This window comes from Mobula birostris, chromosome 9 (genome assembly GCF_030028105.1).
Source record: "Mobula birostris isolate sMobBir1 chromosome 9, sMobBir1.hap1, whole genome shotgun sequence".
NCBI lineage: Eukaryota > Metazoa > Chordata > Chondrichthyes > Myliobatiformes > Myliobatidae > Mobula > Mobula birostris.
In genome coordinates this window covers 3,261,979-3,275,992 of record NC_092378.1, presented here as the reverse complement: position 1 = coordinate 3,275,992, position 14,014 = coordinate 3,261,979, and the positions used below count along the sequence as shown (strand labels likewise).

The window sequence follows — 14,014 nt, the reverse complement described above, 5'->3', positions numbered from 1 at the left end:
AGAGTTTAGAACCAGAGGCCATAACCTCAGAACAGAGGGATGTCCTTTAGAACAGATGATGAGGAGGGATTTCTTTAGCCGGGGGTGGTGAGTCAGGCTGAGACAGGACTCACAGACGGCTGTGGAGGCCAAATCACTGGGTATATTTAAAGTGGCGGTTGCTAGGTTCTAGATTAATAAGGGTATCAAAAGATATAGGGAGAAGGCAGGAGAATGGGGCTGAGAGGGATAATAAATCAGCCATGCTGAAATGACAGCAGATTCGATGAGCCAAATGGCCTAACTCTGCTGCTATATTTTATGGTCTTATGGACCTGGTGGAGAACTGACAGGTGGTGGTATTTCTCTGCATCTGCTCCCCTTGTCCTTTTCTAACACAAGAGGTTACTGGTTTGGGGGGAGCTGTCTGAGTTGGTTACTGGGGCAGTTTGTAGACACTGCATGCTTCAACAGGATGGAATGAAGGTCCACAAAAATTCCTTAATTTTCTGCTTTCCCTTTCTCCAGCACTTCTCCATGAGGAAAATCCCATGTAAAAGTGATGCTGGTTCCGGGTCGTTCTTTGCTCGAGACAACACTGCCAATTTCCTGTCCTGGTGCAGAGCGATCGGGGTGGATGAGACCTACCTGTTTGAGTCTGAGGGGTTAGGTACGTTTATCATCACTGACAAAGGGTGTGAAATTTGTTGTCTTGTAGCAGCAGTACAGTGTGATACTTAACTATGCTATAAATTATAAGAATATATTGAAAATAAATACGTGGTGCAAAAATAGAACCAAGTAGAGAGGTTGTGTTCATAGACATTCAGATATCTAATGGTGGAGGAGGGAGAATCTGTTCCTAAAACACTGAGTGGGTGTCTTCAAACTCCTGTACGTCCTCTTCGATGGCAGTAACGAGAAGAGGACATGGCCTCGATGGTGGGGTGCTTAATTATGGATGCTGCCTTTTTGAGGCATCACTTTTTGTCGATGGTGGGGACGGTTGTGCCCGTGATGGGGCTGTCTGAGTCTCCAGCCCTTTCTGGGCAGCTGGCCATGATATCTTGCTCTGTAGTCCTACTCGTTCTCTGCTGCAGATGTGACCCACAACCTCTGTTCAAACACATTCCCTGTTCAGTGAATGTCAGGGCTGTGCTGGCAGGGCGTAGCGTGAGGTCTGTGATGCTCACAATGCCTCTTGTGTCGGGGGAGCGTTGACGGGTGACCTCGCCACCCACGAGAAGCGTCCTTGATTGTTCTCCAAAGATCGAGCTGCAGATACACTTTGGGAGAAGTGGAAGATCTTTCATAGCACCAGAGAGCATATAAACGCTGCAACATCTCATTTCCATTTCCCGTTGGTATTTTGCTTTCTTTATTATTAAAGAACACAATGTGAGCATTGAGTAGTGGGTGAAAATGTCAAAGCAGTGAATCAAATCTGCCTTTGGTGAGTCGTTGTGAAGAATGGCTGTGCAGTGGTGAAGACAGCACCATAGGACATTCATCCTGTAATTAGATCTCATCTCTTGTGACAATTAACACAAGTCTATAGCTTGGTGAAAGTGGCTGGGGTGGTAAAAGAAGGCATACGGCATGCTTGCCTTTATTAATCAAAACTCTGAATTCAGAAGTTGGGAAGTTGTGTTACAGCTTTTTAAAAAAACAACAACAACAATTCTGGATCATGGGAGAACTTCCATCCTGTTAATCAGATCTAGCCTCATCTCTGTGTGATCATTTTTGATCTCTCTAGTGCCTTCGATACAATCCAGCCACTTCTGAGCGAGAAGTTGCAAAGGATGGGCATAGACAAATCCCCTATCTCCTGGATTACTGACTACCCGACTGATAGACCCCATTTTGTATGGCTGGGAAGTTCTGTCTGATGCTGGAGCGCCAAAGGGCCTGTCCTGTCTCCATTTCTGTTCACACTGTACACCTCTGACTGTCAGTACATCTGAGTCTTGCCAATTGCAGAAGTTCTCTAATGATTCTGTAGTGGTTGGGTATATCAAAGAGGGCAGGACACTGAGTACAGGGGACTAGTTGACAAATTTATGGAGCGGTGCAGGAAGAATCACCTGCTCCTGAATGTTGCTAAAACCAGGGAGATGGTGATTGTTTTTATACAGGACTTGTCATTGTCCTCCTACATTCTGGGAGAAGAAGTAGTGGTGGTGGAGGAGTACAAATATTTGGCTGTTAACTTCGGCAACAGACTTGACTGGAAAACCAACAGCAAGGCTGTTTACAAGAAGGGGTGAGCAGAGTCTCTCTTCTAAGGAAGCTGCCATCCTCCAATATGTGCAGCAGGATGCTGGCGATCTTTTGTCAGTCTGTTGTAGTGAGTGCAGTCTTTGCAGCTTTACATTGGGGGAGCAGCATCAGTGCTGGTGATGCAAAAAGACAAAATAAACTCAAGAAGGCTGGATCCGTCCTTGGCTACAACCCAGACTCTTTTGAGTTAGTGGTGGAGAGGAGGTCACTAAACAAACTGTTATCCATTATGGACAATCTGGCACATCCTCTCCATGACCTACTGAATAAGCAGCGGAGCACCCTTTCAAACAGAGTCATTCAGCTCTGCCGTCACAAGGATTGTTACAGAAAGTCTTTCCTACTGAATGCAATAAGCATATACAACAGTTCATCTCTGTGTGACAGGAGAACACACATCGTAGTACAATAGCTTCTGTGTTATCGGTACACTTTTTATATTATTACTATTTTGACACTGTTGCTATTCTGACTTTATTATTAGTTAAGTCTGCACACTGTTAAGAGTGTTTTTTAATGTTGCTGCTGAAATGAAAGAATTTCCCACTCAGGATCAATGAAGTATTATTATTATTATTAATGTTGTTGATGTACAGAGACCTTGAGGTCCAAATTTTGGGTTGCACACCAGCAGGTTCAGGAACAGTTGTTACCTCCTGAACTGGCATGGATAACTTCACTCGCGTCAACTCTGAACTGATTCAACAATCTTACAGACTCCACTTTTTCTATTTGCACAATTTATCTTTTTTTGCCGGTTGGTTATTTGTGAGACTTCGTTTATGTATAGTTTTTTATGTAAATTCTATTGCATTTCTTTGTTTTCCTATAAATGAATCTCAAGATACTGTAGCATATGGTAACATATATGTACTTAGATAATAAATTTGCATTAAACTTTGAACCTGCTCTGATCCAGGAGTAACAAAACTGATCCAGTCTCTCCTTGAAACCACAATCCAGGTAACATCCCAGTAAATCTCCTGTGCACTACCTCCAACACAATCACATCCTTCCCACAGTGTGGTAAATATGTGTACTTTGATAATAAATTTGACTTCAGCTTTGTCTTTGGAGTCGATAGCTCCCTGCAAGTGGCTGCACATGTTGATTAGGTGGTAAAGGAGGTGAATGGCATGCTTGATTTTGGCAGTCAAGGCACTGAATTCAAGTGTTGACAAGTTATGTTGCAGTTGTTTAGAATTGGCTAGGCCGCGTCTGAAGTATTGCATTCAATTCTGGTTGCCTCATTGTAGGAAGGATGTTGAGGCTTTGCAGAGGATGCAGGCAAGGTTTACCAGGATGCTGCCTGAATTAGAGGGCATGGGCTATAACAAAAGGTTAGACAAACTTGGGTTGATTTCTCTGGAGCAGTGCAGGTTGACAGGAAATCTGCAAGAGGTTTATAAGGTTATGAGAGGCATAGATAGAGTAGACAGGTGGTATTGTTTCCCCCAGCAAACAACAGATTTCTTTGCACCCTGGTGTATATGCCAATAAACTAATCTGAATCTGATTTGGATCCTGATTTGAATCAGAATCAGGTTTATTGTCACTGCCAGTGACAGCAGTACAATACAAAGTTATAAAGTTACTATAAATTACAAAAATAGAGTTTTTAAGAAAAAGACAAGTGACAAGGTAGTGTTCATGAACAATTCAAAAGAAATTATAGTGGAGGGAAAGAGACTGTTCCTGAATCATTAAGTGTGTGTGTACCTCCTCTTTGATGGTAGTAATGAGAAGAGGGCACATCGCGGATGGTGGAGGTCGTACAGTGAATGATGGTTGCTGCTTTCTTAAGGCACCACCTATTAAAGATGTCCTCTCGTGCTGAGAGTTGTGCCCTGATGGAACTGACTGAGTTACAGCCTCCTGTGATCCTGTGCATTGAAGCCTCCAACCCAGACGGTGATGCAACCAGTCAGATAGTGAGGTGGTGTCCAGGGGTTCACTGTCCAGTCAGAAATCTGATGGTGGCGGGGAAGAAGCTGCTCCTCAAATGTTGACTGTGTCTTCAGGCTCCAGTACCTCCTTTTTGATGGTAGCAATGACAAGAGGGTACGTCCTGGGCGAAGGGGGTTCTCAATGATGGATGCTGCTTTTCTGAGACGTTGCCTTTTGAAGGTGTCCTTGAAGCTGGGGGAGGCTCGTGTCTATGGTACGTCAACAGAAATTTGCAAGAGTTTTGGGTGACATACCAAATCTTTGCAAGTTTCCAACAGAAAGCTGGGTGCTGCCTTCATGATTGTGTCAATGTGCTGGGGCCCGGAGCAGGGAATTTGAGATGTTGGGACCCAGAACTTGATGAAAGACCAAGGAGACAATTCCAAGTCAGGGTAGTGTGTGATGTGGCGGAGGAGCTTCAGGAGATGGTGCCCACATCTATCAAAGTTCTGTTTGAAAGTCCACCCACAGTTCACTCTATTGTGGGCAGATCAATTTCCAAATGGCACAAGAACAGGAACAGATGGATGTGAAATGGGATGTAGTTGTGTCTTCACAACACAACTGCATCTTCCTTTGCGATAAACTACCGCCTCCCTTCAGGCTGTAGGGTAGATGAATTAAAGAAGATAAAGAATTATCTCTTTATCACATGTACATCGAAACATAAGGTGAAATGTGCCGACGAGCAACACAGTCCGAGGGTGTGCCGGGGGCAGCCAACAAATGTCACCGTGCACCTGGTGTCAACATAGCATCCCCACAACTTACTGACCCTAACCCACAAGTCTTTGGAATGTGAGAGGAAACTGGATCATCTAGAGGAAGACCACATCATCGTGGGGAGAACGTACAAGGTCCTTACAGGCAGCAGTGAGGACTGAACCTGGTATGCAGGCAGTGTAATAGTGTTATATTGGCTGCTACACTACCGTGGCATGTGATTTTAGCCACAGCCGCGTCCGATGTTCTGACTCGCCCACGACGGTGAAGCCACAGGGAGAGACTGGGTGGGGGGAGGGGGGAGTCTCTGTCCCGCGTTCCAGATTCACTCTTGAAAAGCCATAATTTGCCATGTGCCGTCAATGTTTCTGTGTGCTTCATTGTGGCTCTGCAGACAAATTAATAATTTGCATATGTTTTGTTACCAGACCCTTAATAAGGAAGTGATAGTGGTGTACATTAGGGTTGTCATAGTGGGATGGGGTGGGGGTGGTAGTTGAGATAAGCTGCCACTGCCCAGTAAATGTTTCCAATTGTGTGCATCTCAAATAGCCTCTGACAACCAAATCCAGCTCCTGGCTTTCCACTCACAGGAGTAAATCCCGAGGCAAAATCTGGACCTGGAGTCCCTAAGGCAGTCCTACAGCAAAGAAAAAAAACAATAAACTGCACATACAAAAAGGAGAAAAATATATAATAATAAAAATAATAAATAAGTAAGCAATAAATATTGAGAACATGAGATGAGTCCTTGAAGTCCATAGGTTGTGGGAACAGTTCAGTGGGCGTGAGTGAAGTTATCCTCTCTGGTTCAGGAGCCCGATGGTTGAGGGGTAATAACTGTCCCAGAGCCTGGTGATGTGGGTCCTGAGGCTGTTATACCACATTCCTGATGTCAGCAACTAGAAGAAACAACGTCCTGGATGGTGGGGGTCCTTGATGCTTTCTGCGACAGTGCTCCATGTAGATTTTTCAGTGGGGGGCTTTACCTGTAATGGACTGGGCCATATCCACTACCTTTTCGATACTAGGGAATTGGCGTTTCTATACCAGACCATGATGTAACCGGTCCATATACTCTCCACCATACAGCTATAGAAGTTTGTCAAAGTTTTTAGATGAAATGCTGAACCTTTGCAAACTTCTAAGAAAGTAGAGTCACTGCTGAGCTTTCTTTGTAATGGCAATTGTGTACCAGACCCAGGACAGATCCTCTGAAATGATAACACCAGGGAATTTAAAGTTACTGACCCTCTCCATCTCTGAACCCCCATGAAGACTGGCTCATGGACCTCCAGTTTCCTTCTCCTGAATCCAACAGTCAGCTCCTTGGTCTTGCTGACGTTGTGTAAGAGGTTGTTGTGGCATCACTCAGTCAGATTTTCAATCTCCCTCCAGTATGCTGATTTTTCACCATCTTTGATTTTGGTCAATGACCTTGATGTTGTCAGCAAACTTAAATGTTGCATTGGAGCTGTGCTTAGCCTCACAGTCAGAAGTGTAGAGTGAGGAGAGCAGGGGCTAAGCACACAGCCCTGTGGTAGACCTGTGCTGATGGAGATGCTGTTGCCAATCTGAACTGTCTGGCATCTGCAAGTGTGGAAATCGAGAATCCAGTTCCAAAAGGAAATATTGAGGCCTAGGGCTGGAAGCTCATTGATGATAACAATTGATGTATTGGGCCGAGACCCTTCGTCAGAACTGGGAAAGGAGGAGGAAGGAGCCAGAATAAGGGGAGGGGAGGGGAAGGATAACATTCCAAAAGATGATAGGTGAAGTTAGGTGAGATGCGTAGGGGAAGGGGATGAAGTAAGAAGCTGGGAGGCGATAGGTAGAAAGGTAAAGGGTTGGAGAGGAAGGAATCTAATAGGAGATGAGAGTGGACCATGGCAGAAAGAGAAGGGTAGGATGACCCGGGGGAGGTGATAGGCAGGTGAGGCAAAGAGGTAAGAGGCCAGAGTGGGGAATTGAAGAGGGAATGGGGAAGGGGAAAATGATCATAATTTGTAGAAATCAGTGTTCATACCGTCAGGCTGGAGTGTACCTAGATGGAATATGAGGTGTTGCTCCTCCAAGCTGAGCACGGCCTCATCGTGACAGTAGGAGAGGCCATGGACCAACGTGTCGGAATGGGAATGGAGGTAAACTCGTTCCACAGACAGAGTATGCCATTTCACAGTGTGAGGTATATAGAAGATGGAACATTACAGCATAGTACTAGCCATTCAGTCCACAATGTTGTGTTAGCTTTCCAACTTATTCTAAGATCAACCTAACACTGCCCTCTAGATTTTTCCATCATCCCATGCATAGAACAAGGTAAAACAGTGACAAGATGCAGAATAAATCGTAATGGCTGCACTGAAAGTGAACAGCAGGTAAACAATAAGATGCAAGGTGATAATGCAGTAGGTTGTGAAGTCGAGAGTTCTTATTGTAGCAAGAGACTTTAGCAGTGGGTAGAAGTGACCCGGCGATGTGGAAGAGGTAGTGATGTACTGCTAGGTCAGGGTGGTGTACAACGTAGAGAAGAACATGCATGTGCTGGTGCTCTCCCTCTGTCCAAAGTCTTTTATTTACAAAAATGCATTTATTGTAAATTTAAATTATTGTGCAATTACATTGCACACAAATGGAGCACCACTGCAGTGTAGTGGTTAATTCAACACTATTGCAAATCGGGGTGTTGGAGTTTGGAGTTCAATTCTGTGCACTCTGTAAGCAAATTTGTATGTTCCATTCTGAATGCATGAGAGTTTTCTCCCAAAGACAGATCATTTGGTAGGTTAATTGCTCATTGTAAATTGTCCCATGATTAGGGTAGGGTTAAATGCAACAGCTGGGTTACTGGGCGGCGTAGGTCCTGTGTGTCAGTGTTTGTGTTTCATGGTGTTGCTGAGGGACAAATTTGTTTGATCTTTTCCAGTTTTACACAAACAGCCGCGGCAAGTGTGCCTGTGCCTGCTGGAGATTGGCCGTATCGTGTCCCGGTAAGTGCGGCCACATCGTTTGTCCTGACTTCTGTTGTGACACAGGAATCTGGGGAAACGTGGAGGCCTTTCACCTCCATGATTCCGTTCAGTCATACTGTTGTGTTATGTCTGTTGAAAGGAGGTTTACACCAAGTGTTTTTACACCAAGAGTGGTGGGTGACTGGAATGTGCTGCCGGGGCGTGGTGGAAGTGGATACAACAGCAACACTGAGATAGACATGTGAATGTTTAGGGAATGAAGGGACATTTACACCAGACAGGCAGGTTAAACTGGGATCATGGTCAGCACAGATATTGTGGGCAGAGGTCTAGCAAACCTATCCCATTTTTAAGCTACAAAAAAGCCAACAGAAGCTGGGGGACTTGGGATAATAAGATGGGCTACGCCTGGGGACAGCTTGAGAGACCGGTTTAAAACAGGACTGTGGCAAGCCGCTGTTAGCAGCCTCTGTCCCAGTAGGGACAATGGGATTAAGGAGACAAAGGGCTGGAGTTATTCTGCTGTAGAGATTTTAAACTCATACCAACATAATCTAGATGAAAGAATGTGATATTTGTTCCCTTGGGAAGCAGCTGAGATGCACATCAGTGATGAATTTATAACATATAGTACAGTACAGGCTATTCAGTCCACAGTGTTGTGTTGACCTTTTAACTCACTCCAAGATGAATCTAACCCTTCCCTCCTACGTAGCCCTCCATTTTTCTATCATCTATGTGCCTAAGAGTCTCTTAAGTTCCCAAAAGTATCTGCCTCTTACATCCCCCCGCCCCCCACCGGCAGAGTGTTCCACCCATTCACGACTGTGAAAACACCTACCTCTGACATTCCTTCCTACACTTTCCTCCTATCGCTTTAAATTCATGCCCCTCCAAAATAGCCATTTATGGCCTCAAAAAAAACCTCGGGCAATCCACTTGATCTATGTCTTTCATCTTGTGCATCTCTATCTAGTCACTTCTCATCCTCTTCCACTCCCTAGAGAAAAGCATAGAACATAGAAATCTACAGCACATTACAGGCCCTTCGGCCCACAATGTGGTGCTGACCATGTAATCTACTCTAGAAACTGCCTAGAATCTCCCTACTGCATAGCCCTCTATTTTTTCTAAGCTCCATGTACCTAGTAAGAGGCTCTTTAAAGACCCTATTGTATCCGTTTCCACCACTGCCACCGGCAGTGCATTCCATGCACCCACCATTCTGTGTGAAAAAACTTATCCCTGACATCTCTTCGGTACCTATTTCCAAGCGCCTTAAAACTGTGCCCCCTCGCGTTAGCCATTTCAGCCCTGAGAAAAAGCCTCTGACTATCCACACGATCAATGCCTCTCATCATCTTATACACTTCTATCAGGTCACCTCTCATCCTCTGTCACTCCAAGGAGAAAAAGCCAAGTTCACTCAACCTGTTCTCTTAAGGTATGTCCTCCAATCAGGCAACATCCTTGTAAATCTCTGAACTCTCTCTATAGTATCCACCCTTGGTTCATTCGACATGCTTGCTAATCCAGACAGCATCCTGGCAAATGTCCTTTGCACCACAGCCTCCCCATCACGCACACACTGTGTCTCCACTTGTGTTCTTGGCTCTGGTCAGAAGATTTGAGATTTCCCTCCTTCAGTGAGTTGAACACCAAATCTAGAATGACGTAATATTGAAAGACCTAGATAGAATGGAATTGGAGAAGATGTTTCCTATAGTAGGAGAGTCTAGGACCAGAAGGTGTAACCTCAGAATAGAGGGACTCTCATTTACAAAAAAGGTGAGGAGAGATTTCTTTAGCCAGTGGATGGTGAACCTGTGGGTTAGTAAGGGCAGAAGAATAGGGTTGAGTGAGGATACATCGGTCAGGATGGAATGGCGCAGTAGACTCAATGGGCTGAATGACCTAATATTTCTCCTATTTTTTATGATTTTATGGGTTGAACTTCTGCACATTAGTAATTTTTCAGTGATGCATGGATGTTCTGAGCTGATAAATATTGTCTCTGTTGAAGGTTTGGTGTGGAACCGCCAGTGCTAGTGAAACTGGAGAAGGAGATTGAGCTTGAGGAAACTCTCCTAACCGCCTCCACAGACAGGATCCCTGCAGCAATCCCAAAGCCAGGTTGCTCCAACAAAGAGCTTCACCAAGCAGTGAGTTCCAGATACAACTGATGGCTCTGTGGCCAAGTTTGCATATGATACAAAGATGGATGGAGTGTTGCAGAAGCAGAACGGCTACAGAAAGGCTTAGAGAGATTAGGAGAATAGGCAAAGCAGTTGCAGGTGGAATACGGTGTCAAGAAGTGTATGGTCATGCACTTTGGCAGAAGAAATAAAAACATAGACTATTTTCTAAATGGAGAGAAAATTCAAATATCAGAGGTGTAAAGGGACTTTTGAGTCCTTGTGCAGGATTCCCTTAAAGTTAACTTGCAGGTTGAGTCAGTGGTGAGGAAGGCAAATGCAATGTTAGCATTCGTTTCAAGAGGACTAGAATATAAAAGCAAGGATGTAATATTGAGGCTTTATAAAGCATTGGTGAGGCTTCACTTGGCCCCTTATCTAAGAAAGGATGTAACCTCCCTACAAAGTAGGTTCATGAAAATGATTCTGGGATTGAAAGGCTTATCATATGAAGAATGTTTGATAACTCTGGGCCTCAACTGATTGGAATTCATAAGAATGAGGGGGGATCTCACTGAAACCTATTGAATAATGAAAGGCCTCGAAAGAGTAGATTTGGAGAGGATGTTTCCTATGGTGGGAGAGTCTAGGACTAGAGGACACAGCCTCAGAATAGTGGAGTGTCCATTTAGAACAGAAAGGAGAAGAAATTTCTTCAGCCAGAGAGCGGTGAATCTGTGGAATATGTTGCCACGGGCAGCTGTGGAGGCCAAGTCATTGGGTATTTTTAAGGCAGAGGTTGATAGATTGATTGGTCAGTGGAGAAACTGGGAGACTGGGGCTAAGAGGAATATTCCACTGCTCCTGCCAATCCTGTCCTGGGAATGTCCTATCACATGCTTCGCCAGCAAAATTCCCACCCTGCCTTTCATCTTTTCTAAGTTATGGTTTTCATCGGTGAAGTAACTTTACTGCCCGTTGACCAATTTTCTGTTGGTTCCAGGTGAAGATCATTGCAGATGATCCTCCTTGCAACTGTTCCCATCGGTTCTCCATTGAGTTCCTATCTGAAGGACGTTACCGCCTGGGGGACAAAATACTGTTTATCAGAGTGAGTCTCCTCATTCGGCCATTAACATGAATGCAGCCAAATGAAATGGTTTTCCTCCGAGTCGAAAACAATCACACAGCACACAGTACATTAGCACGTATAATTATGATAGTAGAAATCATGCAGTTACAAAACAAAAAAATAAGATCAGCCAAGTACTTGCGTGTTATGGCCTGTAGATTGGTGGTGCATGAGATGTTGTCCTGGAGCCATGTTTCTGCGAGAACAAGCTCACAGCAGTTGCTCATCAGCAAGGGCAGCAGCAAATGAACACAATCCAGCTCATTTCAACTGAGTGAACACTGGAGGGCAGCACCAACAGGAGGGCCAGCCCCCAGTGCAGCACAGAACCCAGTGACTCAGTCACCTCTAGCCTCTCGTTCCCCGGCAGCCACAACAGGCCAGCCCGAGGCACAAGTGAGGGCTTGGTCCGTGCCAGGACTGAGGCTATGCAGCTCCTCTGCCAATGGTCTCACCAACAAACCAGTGACTCGGACTCAGTATTCTACATTACCAATTTGCAACAGAGTCTTGTGATCACAACAAAAGTGTCCAAGGCAATCAGCCATACCAACCTTGGAGTCGATGCAGATAGGGACTGCCAGAAATGACTCCAAGATTGGCTCTTGGAGTCTTATTGGGAAGAAGGCAGGAGAATGGGGTTGAGGGGGAATAATTAATCAGCCATGATGGAATGGCAGAGCAGACTCGATGAGTTGAATGACCTAATTCTGCTCCTCTGTATCCATGGAGAGGTTGTAAACCGGATTCGAAATTGGCTGTGTGGTAGTGGATGATTGCTTCTCAGACTGGAGGCCTGTGACTAGTGGCGTGCCTCAGGGATCTGTGCTGGGGACCAGTGTCATTTGTTGTCTATATCAATGATCTAGATAGTAATGTGGTAAATTGGATCAGCAAATTTGCTGATGACACTAAGATTTGAGGCGTTGTGGACAGCGAGGAAGGCTTTCGAAGCTTGCAGAGGGATCTGGACCAAATGGAAAAATGGGCCAGAAAATGGCGGATGGAATTTAATGCAGACAAGTGTGAGGTGTTGCATTTTGGAAGGACAAATCAAGGTAGGACGTACACTGTAAATGGTAAGGCACTGAGGAGTGCGGAGAAACAAAGGGATGTGGAAGTTCAGATATATAATTCCCTGAAAGTGGCGTCACAGGTAGACAGGGTTGTAAAGAAGGCTTTTGGCATCCTGGCATTCATAAATCAAAGTATTGAGTATAGGAGTTGGGATGTTATGGGGAGGTTGTATAAGACATTGATGAGGCCAAGTTTGGAGTATTGTGTACAGTTTTGGTCACCTAACTATAGGAAGGATATCAGTAAGATTGAAAGAGTGAAGAGAAGATTTACTAGGATGTTGCCGAGTCTTCAGGAGTTGAGTTACAGGGAAAGATTGAACAGGTTAGGACTTTATTCCTTGGAGCGTAGAAGAATGAGGGGAGATTTGATAGAGGTTTTCAAAATTATGAGGGGTATAGACAGAGTAAATGTGAATAGGCTCTTTCCACTTAGATTAGTAGAGATAAATACGAGAGGACATGGCTTTAGGGTGAAAGGGGAAAGGTTTAGGGGGAACTTCTTCACTCAGAGAGTGGTGGGAGTGTGGAACGAGTGTTGAGCTCACTCAAGTTTTAAGAATAAATTGGATAGGTACACAGATGGGAGAGGTCTGGAGGGTTATGGGGTGGATGCAGGTCAATGGGACTAGCGAAATAATGTTTTGGCACAGACTGCAAGGGCCAAATGGCCTGTTTTCCGTGCTGTAGTGTTCTATGGTTCTATTTCTTTATGGTCTTCTGGTTGTGAAAGTTTTTTTTTGTGTTAATGGCAGGTCTTTGATCCTGTGTTAGAAACTTGCAGTGATGGAAGGGCCAAATCTATCAAGGATCTTTATTGGGTGGTCTGTCACCTGACCTTTGACCATGGATGAAATATCTTGGAGGTTCAATCAAAGACAGCATTTGTTTTCAGAGGACTGGAATATCAAAGTTCAAAGTAAATTTATTATAAAAATACATGCTGTATATATCGCCACATACAATCCTAAGATTCCTTTTCTTGGTGGCATTCATATTTAATTAAAATAATGATAATACATAAGCAATAAATATTGAGAATTTGAGATGAGGAGTCCTTAAAAGTGAGTCCATAGGTTGTGGAAACAGTTAAGTGATGGGGTGAGTGAAGTTGAGTGATGCTATCTCCTCTGGTTCAAGATCCTGATGGTTGAGGGGTAATGACTGTTCCTGAAACTGGTGGTGTGGATCGTGAGGCTTCTGTGCCTCTTAAAAGAAAGGATGTAATGCTGAGGCTTGAGAAAGAACATGTCAGACAACACTTGAAGCATTGTGAGTAGTTTTAGGCCCCATATCTAAGAAAGGATGTGCAGGCATTGGAGAGGATCTGGGGGATGCTCACAAGAACGATCGGGGGAATGAAATGGCTGACATGAGGAGTGTTTGGCTCTGGGTCTGTAGTCACTGGGGTGCTGAACCTACACTCAGCAAGATGCAATTGCCCCAAGGGTGCTGCCCTGGGGCCCAAGGAAAGCCAGAGGTGAGGGAAGTTGGGGGGAAGGGGGGAAATCACATTGAAACCTGTAGAATATTGAAAGGTCTAGATGTGGTGGATGCGGAGAGAATGTTTCCTATAGTGTGGGAGTCTCAGATCAGACGGCACAGCCTCAGAATAGAGAGACATCCTTTTAGAACAAATGCGAGGAGGAATTCCTTTAGCTAGCCCTCCACCACACAATGGCAATGCCAAGCCTCTTCTGAAGAATTCGTCACGAACAATTATGGTCATGACATAGACCATGATTGCCCATGTCAAGTGACATGGCA

At 44.7% G+C, this 14,014-nt stretch overlaps 1 protein-coding gene across 4 annotated transcripts in view; it reads left to right on the top strand.

The window, feature by feature from the left end:
- gas2l3 (growth arrest-specific 2 like 3) overlaps positions 1-14,014 on the top strand; it is a 55,724-nt gene that overhangs the window by 36,002 nt on the left and 5,708 nt on the right. For all 4 annotated transcript variants that reach the window (XM_072267368.1, XM_072267370.1, XM_072267369.1 and 1 more), the window contains 4 exons: positions 508-649; positions 7,859-7,922; positions 9,928-10,066; positions 11,043-11,150. In XM_072267368.1, coding sequence (XP_072123469.1) covers positions 508-649; positions 7,859-7,922; positions 9,928-10,066; positions 11,043-11,150 — 453 coding nt within the window. The remainder of the gene's footprint in view (positions 1-507; positions 650-7,858; positions 7,923-9,927; positions 10,067-11,042; positions 11,151-14,014) is intronic.